The sequence below is a fragment of the Eleginops maclovinus genome, chromosome 13, assembly GCF_036324505.1.
Source record: "Eleginops maclovinus isolate JMC-PN-2008 ecotype Puerto Natales chromosome 13, JC_Emac_rtc_rv5, whole genome shotgun sequence".
NCBI classification, from domain to species: domain Eukaryota; kingdom Metazoa; phylum Chordata; class Actinopteri; order Perciformes; family Eleginopidae; genus Eleginops; species Eleginops maclovinus.
In genome coordinates this window covers 8409630-8429577 of record NC_086361.1, presented here as the reverse complement: position 1 = coordinate 8429577, position 19948 = coordinate 8409630, and the positions used below count along the sequence as shown (strand labels likewise).

The following is a 19948-nucleotide window of genomic DNA, read 5'->3' as shown; positions in this document are numbered from 1 at the left end:
AGGGTGGAGGATATCGGGCTGGCTGTGGGAGATAAGGTCGGACACAGCAGCATTAAGTGCCTGGCGCGGATGAACAGTGCAGTCGTGATCTTTCTGGACCAGGTGGAGAAAGTGAACCGCGTTATCGAGACGGGCATCACGGTGAGTGAAATGTTTGTGCGGGTGCAGCGGCTGACGCTCCCCGCAACCAAAGTGGTTCTATCAACGTCCCTCCCTTCATAACTGATGAGTTACTCAGTAGAGAGATATCCAGACACGGGAAACTTGTTTCTCCGGTGAAGAAGATGCTGTCTGGGTGTAAGTCTCAGTTACTGAAGCACGTGGTGTCTCATCGCAGACAGGTCTATATGATACTGAACAATCGGAACGCGGAGCTCAACCTCCGTTTTTACGTTAAAGTAGATGATTATGACCAGTGGCGTCATTAGGCCTATTTTAAAATATTCTTAAGCCCCCCTAAATAATTTTATGTTCATTTATTAATAGTTTTTTTAAAATGCCGACAAATTCAATATAATGTGGCCAGAATATGAGTTCACATAAATAATCATACAACCAGTCATTATTCACTTAAATATGATCATAAATCTTAGTTTCCCTATAGTGAAAGGTAGAGAGTCAGGGTCAGTGCGTCGTTATCCAATCCATTCCACTTGTTCATAGAGCACGCCCACATCACTGAAATCCAGTCCACGTTTTCACTGCAACCTAGGTTGCACTCGTCTCTGCATCTGGGTACCCGCAGCATGTGTGTACCGGGATTGGAGCACACAGCACCGACTAGAGCAGCATAAGGAGAAGAACGTGAACAAGAATGGATATACGAAATGTTTTCAAGAGAGTTAGTATTGATCACTGCTGTTGGTGACAATAAGTTAGCTCCGGCCCCCCAGCTAACAACAGAAAGTCCCATGTAATTAATGAACGAAATGCTCCCTGTTTGACAAATAAAAACCGGGCTTGCAGAGAGCCCCCTGTACAGGAGACAGCGTGTGTTGTGTGCTGTAGAAGATCTCTGTGCATGTCTTACCTTAGTTGTTTTGCAGTCAAAAGTTACATTTCAGCTCTAAAAGAACGCTGCTACATAGCTAGCTAGTTAATCTGAAATGCACTGTGAAGGTCCTGGTTGTTTATGCAGGGGTTTTCAACCGGTGGTCCGCGGACCCCTGGTGGTCCGCGGCGGCATTGCATGTGGTCCGTGACAAGAGCCTATGTTGATCAGTTCACCATTGTTTTTTTTTAATATAAATTCGCTTTGATATTTCAACACATTTCCAGAATACCGTTACATATCGTGAAAAATATGTTTAAAATAATATAAAGGAAATTCAAGCTGACAGAATGTAGCCTTGCGCCTATCCAGTCTATGGTAGCCTGTGATTCGCTAATGGTAATGAGTTGCGTCGCTAACCTCACTTATTATTCATTACGTACAGTCTTGCGAGCAAAGTTGACACACATTTATAAGCATAGCCGACGAGAGTATTTTAAGATAGGTTGTAGTACAGCAAACATTTGTTACATATGTACTAGTCTAGCTATATATCTAGCACCAATGGATCGTTTTGTAGTGAGGAAAGTGCCAGAGGGACAGGCTGCCATGACAGAGGGTCAGGCTGCCACGACAGAGGGACAGGCCGCCACGATAGGGCAAGGACAGGCTTCCGAAGCGTCAACTTCGCAAAAAAGACGAAAAAGAAAATACAATGAGGAATATGTTAAATATGGATTCACAGTGACGACAGACAGAGCAGGAGAGGAGGTACCACTGTGTTTCGTATGTTCAACAATTCTCTGTAATGAAGCTATGAAGCCGTCGAAACTTACGCGGCATATGGAGACGCATCACGTCCACTTGAAGGCCAAACCCGTTGAGTACATGCAACAGATGTTGCGTGATTTCAAAGGACAGCAGGCTACCATGAGGAAGAGTGCAAAAATAAATGAAAACGCACTGAAAGCATCGTATCTGGTCGCTCTCAGGGTTGCAAAAAGTAAGAAGCCCCATACCATTGCAGAGCAGCTTATATTGCCAGCAGCCATAGATATGTGCAGAGCTATGGTAAGCGAAGAATGTGCCAACAAATTAAAAACTATTCCGTTGTCAGACAACACAATCGGAAGACGAATTGGGGAAATGGCAAATGATGTCAAAGACCAGCTGATGGCAAAACTTCAGACAGTTCTGTTTTCCCTTCAAATCGACGAGACGACAGATGTTACTAATGATGCGCAACTGTTAACATTTGTGCGATACGAGGACAGTGGCACTATGTGCGAGGAATTTCTTTTTTGCAAACCACTGCCCGGGCGAACTACCGGTGTAGAAATATTTAAAGCACTGGACGATTTTTTCACGGAGCACAATATCTCGTGGCAGAGGTGCGTTGCATTATGCAGCGATGGGGCCCGAGCCATGAGTGGCAGCAAGACTGGACTGTTTGCGCATGTAAGGAGGGTGGCTCCGGGGGTAATTTGGACACACTGCCTGATTCATAGAGAGGCTCTCGCCTCCAAAGATCTCAGTGTTGAGCTCAGTGGTGTGTTTGATGTCGTTGTCAAGACGGTCAACTTCATAAAACGAAACGCATTGAATACACGCCTGTTTTCATCCCTATGCCATGACTTGGGAAGTGAACACAGCTCTCTCCTTTATCATTCAGAGGTGCGTTGGCTGTCTCGCGGCGCTGTGCTCGCCCGTGTGTTTGAACTACGCGGAGCTATCTACGAGTTCTTGTGCGAGAAGCATTCTGATCTGGCTTCCAATTTCAACGATAGTTACTGGTTAACTAAGCTGGCGTACCTCACAGATGTTTTTGCAGAGCTGAACAAGTTGAACAGCTCCATGCAAGGGAGAGATGCAAACGTCATGCAGCTCTACGAGAAGCTCGACGCATTTGTGAAAAAAATGTCAAAGTGGATCGAACGAGTGGAGAGCAATAACTTGGCGATGTTTCCTTCAGTTGAGGAATACCCTGACAGCACTGACATCAACGACACTATATGTGAGCATTTGAGGAAGCTTGTGCGTCAATTCGCAAAGTACTTCACTGATTCGGAAGAGTGGCGCCGTGACAGCAAGTGGATCCTGCTCCCATTCAGTGACGATGCATCAGTAGGGTCAAGTCTGACGGCTGTGGAAGAGGATAAGCTGATTGAGATGTCCACAGACTCTGTCAGGAGGCATATGTACGACACACAGCCCCTTGTTAAATTCTGGATAAGTTGCCAGACAGAATTTCCACAGCTTGCTGCAAAAGCAATGAGGTGTCTTTTGCCCTTTCCAACCACATACCTGTGTGAGAGTGGTTTTTCTACACTGGCGTACTTAAAGAATAAGTACAGGGCTAGGCTTGATCCAGAGAATGACATGAGACTGTCTCTGTCTACCATTTCGCCACGAATAGACAGGCTGTGTGGACTTCACCACGCCCAGATATCACACTGACAGGTAGGCCTAATTCTCCCATGTTTTCACTGTTACGACCCTGGCGGGTTTAGGCCCCGCCCTGTGTTAATGGTAAGCCTGTTCTCTCTCCCTGCTTTTCTCAATCTCTCTGCTTTTCTCAATCTCTCTGTCTCTACAGCAGGTGATTGGTGACAGGTCTGTCCTGGCTGGGTTATAAAAGCCCTGACCAGCCAGCAGTTGAGGCTGCCTTGGTCTTCATTTGTTGGATTTTGGTTCTCCGGTGTTGTTGGATTTTTGTTCTCCGTTGTTGTTTTGTCACACACCTAGACTGACTTTGCATGACATTTTTAGTTACTTTTCCCAATACTGAATTGCACAACACTTTATTATTCTTTATTCTTTCTTTAAAATAATCTTTAATTTAATTTAATTTAATAAATCTACTTTTATTATTATAAAATCTGCGTGGCCTCTCTTTCATGTTTCATGCATTGAGCTATGCATGTAACACCAAATACACACGCGCACGCGCAGGCACATCAGTGGGCCGCGGATTGCTTTCTAGTCCGAATGGTGGTCCCTGGGACAAAACCAGTTGAAAACCCCTGGTTTATAGAGTTAGCTGTGCAGTTTATTTTTATTTTTACCGTATACTATCTTTTGGGTGACTTCCTTCTGGATCATCAGCTCCAGCATCAGATACACACAGTGAAACAGGAGCTGAGCTCATTCACGTATGATTATGTGGATAATAATGACAATAAGAATAATATGATGAAAATAATAATAATAATAATACACTAAGAATAATCACACCACCACCCCTATTGACCTATAGGAGTCAGGGCAGAGGAGCAGAGAGAGTGAGAGGGGAGAGAGCTCTACGTGAAAGGTGAGTCGCAGGATAGTCATTTGTGATGCAGACAGTCTTTGAATTTTATGGGGGGACTTCCTTCTGGAATATCAGCTGTGTTTCTTACTTAACACGTGCACACAGTGAAACAAGAGCTATACAGTAAACGTCGAAGCACTTTGCCGAATAAATAAGATAAGAAAACACAAACACCAAACTTTCACGCCAAACTTTCTCAAACTCTAGCTCTCACTGCCGGTTGCTGCGTGCGCATGCACTGCACTCTCCCTAGAACCCCTCCTCTGCAAAATACGCTCCAAATTCCAAGGGCTGTTTTTACCTGGTTTTAATGGAAACACGGTTTTATCTGCGTATGCGGACGACATCGTTGTTTTTATTAGTGACCAGAGGGATGCAGACATTTTAACCAATATTGTGACAGATTTTAGTTCAGCATCGGCAGCGAGGGTCAATTGGAAGAAGAGTGAGGCCCTCGCTGTCGGTGAGTGTCGTGGCGGTCTCCCACGTCTTCCCCAGGGCATGACATGGAAAAGAGATGGCATAAAGTACCTGGGTGTGTTCGTAGGGAACACAAATACAGTGGTATGCAAAAGTTTGGGCACCCCTTAGGAAAACCACTGCATCAGTTTGTCACTTGCTGAGCTTTTGAAGCAGCAACTTCATTTTAACATATGTTATACCTTATGGTAACAGAAACATGTCAGTAGTGAAATAACTTTTATTGGTCAAACAGAAACATGTTTATGTGCATTCAAACAAAAATAGGCATGTGCATAAATTTGGGCACCCCTAAGAAATAATTCCATTAATATTTAGTATTGCCTCCTTTTGCTGCAATAACGGCCTGTAGACGCCTCCTGTAGCCACAGACAAGTCCCTTAAGCCTGGCAGGTGGTATTTTGGCCCATTCTTCCACACAAAACGTCTCCAGTTCAGTCAGGTTTCTTGGCCTCCGTGCATGGACAGCCTTCTTCAAATAAATCCATACATTTTCAATGATGTTAAGGTCTGGGGACTGGGATGGCCATTCCAGAACATTGTACCTGTGCTTCTGCATGAATTCCTTGGTGGATTTTGATCGGTGCTTAGGATCATTGTCCTGCTGAAAAATCCAACCCCGGCGTAGCTTCAACTTTGTGACTGACTCTAGAACATTCTTGTCAAGAATCTCCTGGTACTGTAAGGAATTCATGTGGCCCTCAACTTTAACAAGTTTTCCAGTACCTGTGCTAGCCACACAGCCCCATAACATGATAGATCCTCCACCAAATTTTACAGTGGGCAACAAGTTCTTTTCATTGAATGCAGTGTGTTTTTTTCGCCATGCATACCTGTTCATGTTATGACCAAATAACTCAATCTTGGTCTCATCTGACCACAGTATTTTGTTCCAAAATGCTTCTGGCTTGTCCAGATGTGCTTTTGCATACCTCATGCGACTCTTCTTGTGATTAACACTCAGGAAAGGCTTTTTGCACATCACCCTTCCAATGAGCTCTTCCTGGTGCAAAGTACGCTGGATTGTGGAACGGTGAACAACTACACCATCAGCAGCCAGATGTTGTTGTAGTTCTCTGGAGGTGGTCTGTGGCTTCTCTGTGACCATTTTCACCATCCTTCGCCTGTGCCTTTCCCCTATTTTTGTCGGCCTACCACATCTTTCCTTCACACGGACTGTTCCTGTGGCCTTCCATTTCACAACTACGTTTCTGACTGTGGAGACAGACAGTTTAAACCTGTCAGATAATTTTTTGTACCCTTCTCCTAATTTATAATGTTGGATTATCTTAGCTTTCAGGTCAGTGGAGAGTTGTTTTGAGGTCCCCATCTTGCCACTCCCTAAGAAAGAACCTAGGCCAGGCACAGCCAGCTATTACCTATGTTAAATAGCCTTTTTCATGATTGGTTCCACCTGTCTTTGTAATTGAAGGTCTAATGAGCTAATCAAAGCAATTTTGTGCAGCAACCTGTCAGCTATAAATCCGTACAGGTGTTGAAATGAATGCTATTTATAAGGGTGCCCAAACTTTTGCACATCCCATTTTTTGCATTTTATTTTATTATAATAAAACTATGTAATGCTACCCTAAGAATTTTGGTCTGGAAAACACTAAAACGTCTACATCTTTGTAGGAAAACAAATGTTGTTGCTGTGATCTTCTATTATAAAGGAAAAGCAAATTGTCATGAAATCTCAGAGGGGTGCCCAAACTTTTGCATACCACTGTATAGTCCAGAAGAACTGGGAGAACGTCACAGAGAAGATTGAGGAAAAACTGTCCAAATGGAAGTGGCTGCTCCCGCAGATGTCTTTTAAAGGTAGAGTTTTGGTTTTAAACAACCTTGTGGCATCCCAACTGTGGCACCGTCTTACCTGTGTAGACCCTCCCTCAGGCCTACTGGCCCAAATAGGCCTGAGGGAGGGATACTGCAAAGGTATCTTTGCAGTTTCTGCAAAGATACCTTTGCAGAAACTGCACTTTTAGAGTGCAGTTTCTGCAAAGGTATCTTACCGGCCCGGCTGATTTGGTGTGGAGAGATGAGAGCAGCTGCATTCTAAGACGCGCGAGTAACCTGGGGCTGGATGCTGCTCTGTTTTTAACTGATTTGAACATTTTAAAGTTAAGTGGGCTACCTCCTTTTTATCATGGTGTCTTTAAGTCTTGGGCCCTTTTTAACCATAAAAGGTGTCCAAAGACTGACTGTGCACTGGTTGTTAAAAGAGCCGCTGATTCATGGAGCCAGGCTGGACGTTAGCAGCAATGAGACACCAGGACTGACGGTGGCGCTGTGCAGATCTGAGACCCTGTGCCTTCAGTAGGTGGTGGATGCAGTGGGGCCGGAGCTGAGCGATGCCCGGGCCTTGGGCTCTCTGCCTTGGGCTCTCTCCCTTATTTAACACATTATTTATAGTTAATGACCTCCAGATAAATCAAGTCATCATCCTTGTTGGTTTGTTGTCAGTGCAGGTTAGGTCCTGTGCTTATAATTAACTTCTGTTCTGTTGCTCTGATGTTTTCATCTATCAGCTGGTAACAATACCTTTCTTAAATCTTCTCAAACATGTATTAGCAAACTGATATAGATAAACAAATCTAAAAAACAGGTGTTTTATGCACAAAAACAGCTTTTATTTGTCCGTCAACTGTGGAAAAAAACTCAGATTTTGGAGAAAAATACAATTGTATGAAAAGACTGTAAGTTTGGAAGTGCTCCACATAGTCTGACTCCAGTTTTTAATCAATTTGAGCTCAACTGTATCTTGCATTAAGGCACAAAACTAAGGATGTTTTACCCAATCTCCCCAACCTATTCCCTAATCCCTCAAAACGTACAATAATGCCAGTTGGTTATGGGTGAACCTTCCTTACTTGAACAGTAGCAATGTTGTCTCTGCAGAGTTTTTCTGACCCTTTCTCTCCGTAAAGCTTTTGAGATGGTTAATCTGCATCTGGGCAACACAAACACTTATCCCTGTCTCTTTAGTCACACACACACACACACACACACTCAGAATACTGAAATATCCAGCAAGGTTCACACCATGCTAACGTCCGTCTCTTTTATTCTTAAACGTCCTCTTCTTCCTCCTCCTGAGCTTCGCTGCACATCCTCTCTGGATCCTGCAGCTTGTGGATCTTTATCATTGTGGATTTTGGCAGATTGCTGAAAGACATAAAACACAGGTTCTTAAAAACACAAAGCCAGAGTAAGGAGAAGAGTAGAGCAGCGAGGCACTGGTAATTCAAAAGGTCTCCAGCCCGTCTAAGAGGTCAAACTGAAGCATTTCAAGGAGAACTTTCAAGTGTTTTCAGCCCCTTACTGCTGTGGTAAATTACATAAAGTGCATACAGTATAAACAGGACACTAATTATTGCTCTTCCTCAGGGATGGCACAAATACATCAAAATGTATTTCCAAATAAAATACAAAATACCCACCTTAAAAATGTATCAAAATAAAATACTGTATTTTGTATTTTCAAAATACTACAAAATACTTATTTCTAAAAACCTTTTTCGTCTATCCCTTCACTTGTGCACACTATCTGGAAAAACATCTGAAAGCAAGAGACTCCTTCCATATTCAGTTAACAGATTAGATATGCTGACCCCTCAGGTTAGACATCCCAATATGTTTGCCCTTACTCTATTGTTGTAATAGATTGCCCACTATGAAGCAGTGACAATAACTCAAAGACAAACAATCCAAATTGATGATTTATTTGGAAATGTAAGCTACAGTAGGTAGCATAAACACCACCACTACCACACTTGGTGGGTTTCATCACAATGCACAACAAAAAAGTAAAAATAATAATAATTTTAAAAAAACAGGTTGTCACATTAATACTGTAAAACAGGAAAAAGAAAGGAAAATGGCAAACTCAAGTGTTGTGATCTAAGCATGTGCAAAACAGTGTGTATAACCTAGTGGTGTCTCCTCAGTTAATGCCTTTAAGCACAACTAGCTTCTCAAAGAGATTTGCATTCAGACGCCGCCTATGGGGCCTGTTGATCAGTCCAGCAAAGGAAAATAAACGCTCTACTGGAGCAGAGGATGGAATGATGGTATTGAACCTCACAAAAAGGTTTTTGATGAGGGGATACTGGTCCAAGGATGGCAAGTCCTTCCTTTGGTCCTCCAAAAAATGAAGTGACTCTAGCTCTGCCTTGCTGTGAGTAGACTTCTGGAAAACCTCCACGTCTTCTGTGAAGATGAAGAAGTCATCCTCTTCCTCTACCGCAGAAGTTGCATTTGAAGCCTCACTCTCAGTCACAAGCCCAAGATCAGTGGCAGCCTGAAGCATCAGTTCTTGGATTCTTTTTTTGGGATTTTTTTTACCTGCCAGGTGTGGAGGGAGCCAGCGCATCTTAAAGTACGGATGGGTCACACTCGCCAGGATCGCTTCGTTTACTTCTGGTCGAAGATCTAGAAAGGCACCAAATCTCAGATGGAAACCATCCACTATGGCATGCAGAAGGTGCGAACAGTAACGGAGGTTGTTGGCATGCAGAGCTTCAAGCTTACCCTCTATTGCAAATAGGGTTGGAATTAATTCTGCGTAATAGCACGGTGACTGGCTCTGCAATCGATCTATTGCCTGCGCAAGGGGTTTCAGGACTTTGGTATACTCTTCAATGTACTCCATCTCTGCATCCTTATACAATGGCAGGTTTAACTGTTTCATGAGATCAGGGAGGGTCTCGTGGATGCTGCAGAGCTGATGAAGGCTGTCATAAAGAGAGTTCCAACGCGTCGCACAAGGTGTAATCAACCTGAATTTCAGTACTGCAGACACCACTTCAGCGCTTTTAGGCCTTCCTGCTGCATTCCACAGTGCAGAACATTTTCCCATTGTGGAGTTGTTAAGACGCGACAAGCTAGAATTTTCTTTCATGGCCTTTTTTGCATCAATTGTCGCAACCAGACTTAAAGTATGGTACGCGCATCGCAAATGAGTAGGTAAAATAATGCCATTCTCATTTTCCTCAGAGTCTGAAGAGTCTATTGCGATAAATGAGAGATCTTCTTCATCGTTTTGACTCTCCTCGTCCACACACACTGCTGAAATATTAAATTCTTTGAACGCTTTCACGAAATTCGACGCATTGTCTGTTACTGTAGCAACAATACGTTCATGGGACAGCCCATATTCGGCGTGGATCTCATCCAGTGTCTCGGCAATTCAATCGTATGTGTGTGGACTAGGGAAATGGCGGCACGCTAGTGCTGTAGACAGGCGGCCAAGTGTATCTGGCTGAATCCAGTGTGCTGTCACACCAAAAAAGCTTGAAACTTTGGTGGACCAAATATCAGCTGTGGTGCATAAGTGCTTAACACCTTTCAAAACTTCCTTCAAATCATCCACTTTTGTTGTAAAGTCATTGTCAATCCTTCTTCCTAGAGTTCTTCTAGAGATAACAGTTGCTTCTGGGTTCAAGCCCTCAACAAGGTCAATGAATTCCGGCTGTTCAACAGTTGAAAGAGGATGCATTCCTTTAACAACATAGGCAGTGATTAAGTCATCTACCTTTTTCTGAGAGATCTGGGCATTTCTGTGAGAACACTCTGTAAACAACTTTGTCTGCTTGAGTGTGGTACCGATGGTCCTTTTCTTTCCGCTACTGAAACCCTGCTTGTGTTGCTCAAACTCTGGAAGTACCTCAGCATGCAACCTCTTCAGGTGAGTTTTGAAATTTGTAGTGGCTTGAACAGAACCAGATATGATGGTTTTCTTCTTTGTACATAATTTGCACTCAGCCTGAACTTGCCCAGATTCTGTTTGTTTCACAATTTCAAAATAAGTCCCATCTAATATCGCTGATCTCACAGTCCACTGAGCAGTACTAGTGCTTGGGGTAGGATTCTCCTCTGGTATTTCCAGGGGCTGGTCAGAGCTGTGAGATAAAAAGAAGACTTCACTATCTATTGCATCTAAACTACAGAAATATTTTTAAATTGAAATATATAATAGTATATAAATAATAAATACATTGAAAATCAGATTTTCATTATTTTATTTTATTATGTATATAGTTTCATTATTTATAATTCAGTATTGGTTTGTTAATAGCACCCACGGGTGGTGTAGGCCTACTTTGTTTGAAGCTGCAACTATTATTTATAATGTTAAAATTCCAAATGCATCACAAATTGAAAACTGCGAACACATTATGCACTGAAAAAGCGTAGCCACTATGCTCAAAGTTCATAATTCCTGAAGCTTAGTAAACAAAATATTCAGAATCGGCATCCATAAATGCTTTATTTCTATAATACCATTATAAATGCTACACAGCTGTAAATGTGTCAAGAATGCAGCATACAAGCTTCCATCAGTTCAACTCCCTTACCTGCTCTCCTCATTGTCTCCCATTCTCCCACTCATTCTCACTCATTTCTCCTCACAGGTCCCTGCAACTCCTAACTGTCCCTCCAATCACGTTCTGAACCTGAATCTGAGGGAGAACAAATTTGTGGCATGTTGTACTGTATGATTGTTGCTTACTTTAGCCTACATATTGTGTAGGCTACATACAGTCAACAGCAGAACATTAGTTAGGTACATTTCTAAGAAAATGTATCATTAAATGGCCAACAGTAGCCTATGAGCCAAAACTAGCCTACTACAAGTGGCGGAGGGGGTTGGTTATCTGTGGTGCTGCAGCAGCACACATATAGACAATGACGTACAAAACTCCTAAGTAGCCTATAGGCTACATGAAACAAACGGAAACCGTCTAACATAACAATAACTTTAAAAAACGTGATTATTTGAATGTTCACTGGATCAAATCAAAGAGAGTGAAACTAACACAGCGAGTTAGCAGCTAACATTCAAAAGTGAAATAGCCTAGCCTTACAAAGAACACCAAACATTACACTGAACCGGAACATGCCATAAAAAGAATGATTCATGGTTGAGATTGAGAATAAATGTGTTACTTAAATAAATTAGGTTAATTTGGTTGCTCACCTTGCTTTGAAACAATGTATGACAGGTCCAGACAAAGTAGCCAACGTAGCTACCCAACTCAATCTGCAGCACCGAACGTTTTGTGTTGTGAGTGCAATGTGCATGCCCATAGCAAGTGTGAAACAGCGCCAACATTCCCTAGTGGCCGAGCGTGGCGTCACAGGGGCTTAACTATGCGAAGGTGCCACAGACAGAAACATTCGTTTATAGATAGATAGATGTTATCACAGTGTTTCACTAAAAGTATTTTACAGTATTTTGAAAATACAAAAATACACAACACTGAAGTATTTTGATACAAAATACGAAGGCATTTTCATAATCTCAATAAAATACAAATTACAAAATAGTATTTTGTATTTGAAATACGTATTTCAAATACATGTATTAGAAATACTGCCCATCCCTGCATATGACACATAGTAGGAAGTTTAAATGTATTATAATTAGATAGTGAATATTAAATACATTACACATATTAATTTTCACAAACATATCGTAAATAATATTACGTTCTATTTTAATATTTTATTTTATATTGGAAAATGTAAGGTGCTTTTTATTTTTTATCAAACAACTTTAGAACATTTTTAGTAGCTTGAATTTTTTATAGAACTTCTGAAAAAGTTTCTAAATATATTGAAACATTTTAAGACAATTTTTGTTCTTTATTAGAGGGCTTTGACGATACCGTAAACAAGGGATAAATAAATAGTAATAGTTGAAATGAAGTTATCTCAAACAAGGGTAGTATTTTATAGAAATACTGGTTAGGAAATTATTAATTAGTTAGAGAATAATAATAATATGACAAATTATAACACAATGACAAACCCAGAGCTAACCTCAATGGTAGAGGTAAGAGACAGGATAAATAGAAGATCGGATGCTATAACAGAGCCGAAAGAAAGAAAATAAGGAACCAAATGGAGAGCTTGATGGATCTGTGGCAAGCAAGAGGACTGATCCCAGTAAACGATCAACCAGGACCAACAAAAGTCCACAGAAGAGCCATAATGGACTATGAAGATGGAGAATATGTTCAAGAGCAAGCGGCGTGGAAGAAAGCTGGAAGTCCCACATGGTACTCGGCTTCTAAAAAGGCAATGGACAAAGCTGAGAAAAGAAAAGCAAGAGCAACGAGCCTCCTACTCCATCTGAAATATGTCTGTGTAGGACCAACAAGCAGCATGTATGTGGTACAATCACCAGAAAAGGAAGGAATGGTGGCAGGAAAGCCACACGAGGTTCCAATTACCCAAACTCCGAAGCTATATGCGAATCTGGCTGAGTTCCCTATGGCTCCCCCTCCTTATCTATCAGAGAGCAACATCCCTCCCCAAGTTCGAATTCAAGCTCCAATCTTTGATGTCCAAGGAGGGACGTTGCATATGGAACCACGCCCCCTAACCGGACTATTGGAAGAAGGAGACACGCCTAATCTCGACCCTTTGTCTCAAGGGAGTCGACACCATGAAAGACAAGACTTGGGATCACCATCTGGAGATCTTAGGATACCCACACCAAAAGCAGGCGAAGAAGCTCCCCAGCCATATGAACTGGAACAGGACATATCTACCCCAATGAATCGAACCGAAAGAGAGTTGCAAGAGAGGATAGGGGCATTTCAACGAGGAAGACGAGCAATTTGGCCAAGATTAAGAGAGGAACGATTTATCAGAAGAGGCCGAACGGGATATGATGAAGATGAGATGAGGGAAGCACCAGAAGATACTACACACAGCTGACAAAGAAGGGACAGCAGTAGATGGCAGCAGGAGAGAGCTAGTGACACAGAAGGTGATATGGCAGATACCAAGAAAATAATCATAGTGAAGGGGACTTAACCGTAAGAAGCGAAGTTCTAGGATCCCCAGCAGAGGATGCGAGCCCAATGTTACCATTGATGACAGTGGGACGTGGAAAGGCAGGAGTGATATATCAACCTTGGACCCACAGAGACATGGAATCGTTGGTCTCAAAATTACCTCCTCTCTCAAAGGGAGGCCAGAAGTGGATCACTGAATTGGAGAAGTTCACTGCCCAAGATCACCTTTGCTTAGGAGATATGAGGGCTCTCATTGGAAGAATAGAAGGAAGACTGGAAACGAGAAATGTGGATCACCAGGCCCAATGTGAAAACTACCCTGATGAAACTACACTTAACACCAGATTAGAGCCAGATATTGGGCTGCCATCACTCATGTCTACCCAACTAAACGCAGCTTGGTACCCCTAACTAGCCTTAAGAAAGAAATAGAAGAGGAAATGCATGCTTTTCTGAAAAGATGTGAGAACGTATGGATGGAGAGCACGGGAGAACGCCACGATGCTTCTCCAGCGGTCATAATGCTGTGGAGAAATGCAGTAATCAAAGCCCTCCCAACAAGTGTACAGAAAGGTCTGGAAGAAATCGTGGGATTAGATACCAAGCCCACTGAAGAATGGAGAGAATATCTAATTCACTATGACCATAAATACAACAACACTACAAGGGAAAGTGAAGAAGAAATGAAAACATTGTCTAAAAGACTCCTGAAGATGCAACTGGCGGAAAAAGACATAGAAAATGTAAAAAACAAGAAGACAGCAAAGCAAATGGGACAGATGTCAGATATAGCCATACTAGCAGGAGAGGCTGGATGGACACCCCCACCTTACATGATGCAGGAATCAGCAGGATACCAAAATCCACGAAGGGGAAGAGGAAGAGGGAACAATAGGCCAAGAGGACAGGGAAATAGGAATAATGGCTGTTACAGATGTGGTCAGCTCACACACTGGATTAGAGAGTGTCCACAAGTGCAGCAACAATATACACAACAGTATTATTCCCCCCAAAATCAGCAGACATATCACCCTGAAAACAATACTCCACAATATCAGCAAGATTATGATGTAGGGTTGGTTGATCATGAAGTTACAGTGGAATTAAAAGACCAACAAAAGCCCCGCTGGCGCCCTCAATACAAATTGAAGCAAGAACAGATGGATGGAATTGGGAAAACCATTGAGGGGTTATTACAAGCAGGAGTAATTAGACCTGCCTCCTCAAATTGGAACAACCCCATCTTGCCAGTACCAAAGGCTGGAAACAAAGGATGGAGAATGGTCCATGATTTGAGGGAAGTGAATAATGCGACTAAGACTGCTAACATCCCTGTTCCAGATCCTTATGTAGCGTTGCAGAACCTAAATCCAAACCATAAGTATTTCACAGTCATAGATCTAGCCAATGCATTCTTTTGTTTACCATTAGATCCAAAAGTACAAAATGTTTGCTTTCACATATAAAGGACAGAGATACACTTATAATCGCATGGCACAGGGATTTAAAGACAGTCCAGGGTTATTCAATCAAGCCTTGAAGAAAGATTTGAGTGCTTTACATTTACCAGAGGGAGTAACTCTGATACAATATGTAGATGACCTCCTTCTGGCTGCACCAGATGCTGTGACATGTCTGTCTGTGACAAAACAACTGCTACTCCTATTAGCTAAAGTAGGATATAAAGTCAAACAAGAGAAAATACAAATTGCGAGGAGAACAGTCACCTTCTTGGGGAGAATGATTTCTGCAAACAGCCTCACCCTGACACAGTCACAAAGCTCTTCCATTCTCTCTCAACCAAAACCGAAAACAGTTCAACAAATGCTCGCATTCCTGGGATTTACAGGATACAGTAGGACTCACATACCGGACTATGTGAACCTGACACAACCATTGAGAAACATCGTTGCAGATGCTGGAAACCGCAATCTCACAGCCATTATGTTGTTGTCATTATGTTCACATACTATTTGCACACTTGTCATATTTACCTTCACATATTCCTGTATGAATGTGAATTCTGTTGACTTGAATCGTGCCACCTGCAGCTTCTCACAGACTTCATAGAATTCTTGTTCTTTTGTGAGGATGCAAGTATTCAAGCGCTCCATGGCATGGTAAGTTGAGTTCCACCTGGTTAAAATGGGCACTATCAGCTGACATCCTAGCTTCTCTTGAATGGTGTCAGAGGCTTGAGTGCTCCTGTTTTGCTTGTTCCAGAGAGCCTGACATTTGGCAAGCGTTGATCTCGATATTCTCTTGAATGGCTCTGACTGGGTCAATGCATGCTCAATGTCTCTGGTGGCAACAAGATTTAGAGAGTGGCAGGCACAGCGCTGGTGTGGAGGGAGGCTGTAATCTTCCTGTGTTTCCTCCAGGATGTCTGCTAGATTGATGAAGACAGGATGATCTTCCTCATCGTCTTCCTCCTCTTCTTCCTCATCTCTGTTTTCCTGGATACTCCTCTGAACTTCCGCGAATATACTAAAGGCCTTTATAAAGTTAGAAGCGTTATCGGTAGTCGTTAGAGTAAGCTTGTCTTTAATGTTGAATTCTCTGTGAACACCTTCAAGCATCTCGGCCAAAACATCAAAAGTGTGCCTCCCTACAATTCTACGGCAGGCTAATGCCCCAGAGCGGATGTTCAAGGAGTCCTCATCTATCCAGTGGACACTGACACCGAGGAAGCTCCTATTATTTGATGACCAGGCATCTGTGGTGGTGCATAGGTGACTCTGTTTGGACATTACATCAGTCAAAGCACTCTTCATGGAAGAGTATTCCTTGTTAAGAAGTTGCCCTAATGTTCGCCTTGAAATCAAATGCCTTGAGGGCAGAATTTCACTGAATAATTGTCTATATTCAGGTCTGTCCACAGTGTGGAGGGGGTGCATTCCTTGAACTATGAAGTTAAGAATCAGCGTATCGAAACGTTCCTGAGATATGATGGGTGTGCCCCCCCTGAAAAACTGTGACACGCTGGGTTGTAAGTCACTGTCTTCATCATTTGGCGTTAGACATCTCTTTTTGGCCCGAGCGCGCTCCTTGTCCAGCCATTCCATTTTATTTGGTTGGACCCTCTAAAGAAGAAATGATTGATTCATAATTATTTTGTGGTCCCAAACTCCCTAAAAGCTCTTATCTGTGTAAATAAGCCTTAAAACAGATTTGTGTAAACATCCTGTCTGGTAAGCTAGGCCATGAAATTACAATATCCAAGTTTCACTACTGCTCTCTAATGATAGTATTTAGTAGCACTCATCAGATTTGACTATATGGAAATTAAAGGCGCCAATAAAGTAACAAATGAACTGCAGTTGACAATTTTGATGAGTGTTAGGCTATGTCAAACAAATAGCTAGGCTTGGCCACATGAGCTTTATATGGCCATTGGCCAAGGACCTTGAACATCACTCATGTCTGAATATCTGAACCTGATAAAACACCAAGCTAATCGAATTTTACAATTATAAAAACTACATAAGCTTTTAAAAAAACACTAGGGCCTAGCCACTTGGCTAGTCCCTTCCCACCACACACTGGTTGCTAGTTAGCTGGGTAGCTTTCGTTTGACTAATTTAGATACAACACTTGGTTAAAGTGAGTTGGGATTTGCGTTTACATGCACACAAAAAAACGATTACTGACAATAAACGGGTATAAATAATGAATGAATTAATAAACCGTTTAAGGTGTATACATGCATTTAAGAAATCTGAATATTGACACACAGAAACCTAGGTGTGTTAAACGGGTTTTCATAAACCGATAACGGCAGTAAACGGATAAGGAATATAGGTTTATTCCGTTTACATGAGTACTTGAATAACCAGATAACTACAAAAACCCGATAATAATCGGTTTATTAGTGTGCATGTAAACGCGCTCAACTGAGTTGATGCTAGACATTGCACTTGGAGGGAAATTAGTGATTCACCTGAATGTGAGTTCTTACTTTTTGGATTGCAAAGCAGACATCTGAACACGTACTTTGTATCTGAGGATTCAACAAGTGTCATATATGTCTGAAGATAAGGCCACGGTGTGGTAGGGCCAGTTGGTTGATCTTTAGAGTGTGTAGAGGGGTCCGGCAGGGCTGTGTTCTGTCTGGGATGCTCTATGCACTCTCCCTAGAACCCCTCCTCTACAAAATACGCTCCAAATTCCAAGGGCTGTTTTTACCTGGAAACACGGTTTTATCTGCGTATGCGGACGACATCGTTGTTTTTATTAGTGACCAGAGGGATGCAGACATTTTAACCAATATTGTGACAGATTTTAGTTCAGCATCGGCAGCGAGTGTCAATTGGAAGAAGAGTGAGGCCCTCGCTGTCGGTGACTGGCGTGGCGGTCTCCCACGTCTTCCCCAGGGCATGACATGGAAAAGAGATGGCATAAAGTACCTGGGTGTGTTCGTAGGGAACACAAATATAGTCCAGAAGAACTGGGAGAACGTCACAGAGAAGATTGAGGAAAAACTGTCCAAATGGAAGTGGCTGCTCCCGCAGATGTCTTTTAAAGGTAGAGTGTTTGGTTTTAAACAACCTTGTGGCATCCCAACTGTGGCACCGTCTTACCTGTGTAGACCCTCCCTCAGGCCTACTGGCCCAAATACAAAAGAGATTGGTAGATTTCTTTTGGAATGGGCTACACTGGGTGCCACAGGGGGTGCTGTTTTTATCTAGAGAGGAGGGGGGACAGGGCCTTGTCCACCTGGCCAGCCGAACAGACACTTTTAGAGTGCAGTTTCTGCAAAGGTATCTTACCGGCCCGGCTGATTTGGTGTGGAGAGATGAGAGCAGCTGCATTCTAAGACGCGCGAGTAACCTGGGGCTGGATGCTGCTCTGTTTTTAACTGATTTAAACATTTTAAAGTTAAGTGGGCTACCTCCTTTTTATCAGGGTGTCTTTAAGTCTTGGGCCCTTTTTAACCATAAAAGGTGTCCAAAGACTGACTGTGCACTGGTTGTTAAAAGAGCCGCTGATTCATGGAGCCAGGCTGGACGTTAGCAGCAATGAGACACCAGGACTGACGATGGCGCTGTGCAGATCTGAGACCCTGTGCCTTCAGTAGGTGGTGGATGCAGTGGGGCCGGAGCTGAGCGATGCCCGGGCCTTGGGCTCTCTGCCTTGGGCTCTCTCCCTTATTTAACACATTATTTATAGTTAATGACCTCCAGATAAATCAAGTCATCATCCTTGTTGGTTTGTTGTCAGTGCAGGTTAGGTCCTGTGCTTATAATTAACTTCTGTTCTGTTGCTCTGATGTTTTCATCTATCAGCTGGTAACAATACCTTTCTTAAATCTTCTCAAACATGTATTAGCAAACTGATATAGATAAACAAATCTAAAAAACAGGTGTTTTATGCACAAAAACAGCTTTTATTTGTCCGTCAACTGTGGAAAAAAACTCAGATTTTGGAGGAAAATACAATTGTATGAAAAGACTGTAACTTTGGAAGTGCTCCACATAGTCTGACTCCAGTTTTTAATCAATTTGAGCTCAACTGTATCTTGCATTAAGGCACGAAACTAAGGATGTTTTACCCAATCTCCCCAACCTATTCCCTAATCCCTCAAAACGTACAATAATGCCAGTTGGTTATGGGTGAACCTTCCTTACTTGAACAGTAGCAATGTTGTCTCTGCAGAGTTTTTCTGACCCTTTCTCTCCGTAAAGCTTTTGAGATGGTTAATCTGCATCTGGGCAACACAAACACTTATCCCTGTCTCTTTAGTCACACACACACACACACACACACACACACACACACACACACACACACACACACACACACTCAGAATACTGAAATATCCAGCAAGGTTCACACCATGCTAACGTCCGTCTCTTTTATTCTTAAACGTCCTCTTCTTCCTCCTCCTGAGCTTCGCTGCACATCCTCTCTGGATCCTGCAGCTTGTGGATCTTTATCATTGTGGATTTTGGCAGATTGCTGAAAGACATAAAACACAGGTTCTTAAAAACACAAAGCCAGAGTAAGGAGAAGAGTAGAGCAGCGAGGCACTGTGGTAATTCAAAAGGTCTCCAGCCCGTCTAAGAGGTCAAACTGAAGCATTTCAAGGAGAACTTTCAAGTGTTTTCAGCCCCTTACTGCTGTGGTAAATTACATAAAGTGCATACAGTATAAACAGGACACTAATTATTGCTCTTCCTCATCCCGTTTCATTGCATTTTATGGTGCAGTAACACAACAAAAGAGCAAGAAATTGACAAATTTAAAATGGAAACAAAAGATCAGTTTCAAGAACTTTTCAAACCAAACTCAAAATTATAATGAAAATGTTTTCAAGGATTTCAAGCAACTGCAGGAACCCTGTTATTCAAACATGAC

General features: G+C 42.4%; 1 protein-coding gene and 1 long non-coding RNA gene across 3 annotated transcripts; one reads left to right on the top strand and one right to left on the bottom strand.

Moving 5' to 3' along the window:
* Nucleotides 1–1135: 1135 nt before the first annotated feature.
* Nucleotides 1136–14381, top strand: LOC134874545 (protein FAM200A-like). 2 transcript variants are annotated; one of them, XM_063898587.1, is made up of 2 exons: nt 1136–3451; nt 14371–14381. In XM_063898587.1, the coding sequence occupies exon 1, from the start codon at nt 1367–1369 to the stop codon at nt 3446–3448; it is 2082 nt and encodes a 693-aa protein (XP_063754657.1). In that variant the 5' UTR covers nt 1136–1366; the 3' UTR covers nt 3449–3451; nt 14371–14381. The 2 variants fall into 2 exon arrangements, with proteins under 2 accessions (XP_063754657.1, XP_063754656.1); XM_063898586.1 differs by lacking the exon at nt 14371–14381 and adding an exon at nt 3588–4020.
* Nucleotides 10424–11831, bottom strand: LOC134875363 (uncharacterized). The gene is made up of 3 exons (XR_010167185.1): nt 11764–11831; nt 11141–11245; nt 10424–10684 (listed from the first exon to the last, which is right to left on the bottom strand). It is a non-coding gene; the product is annotated as an uncharacterized LOC134875363 (long non-coding RNA).
* Nucleotides 14382–19948: the final 5567 nt, after the last annotated feature.

Bases quoted from the DNA above. Each gene is read 5' to 3' on its own strand.
- LOC134874545 (XM_063898587.1), top strand. From the start codon at position 1,367: ATGGTAGCCTGTGATTCGCTAATGGTAATGAGTTGCGTCGCTAACCTC.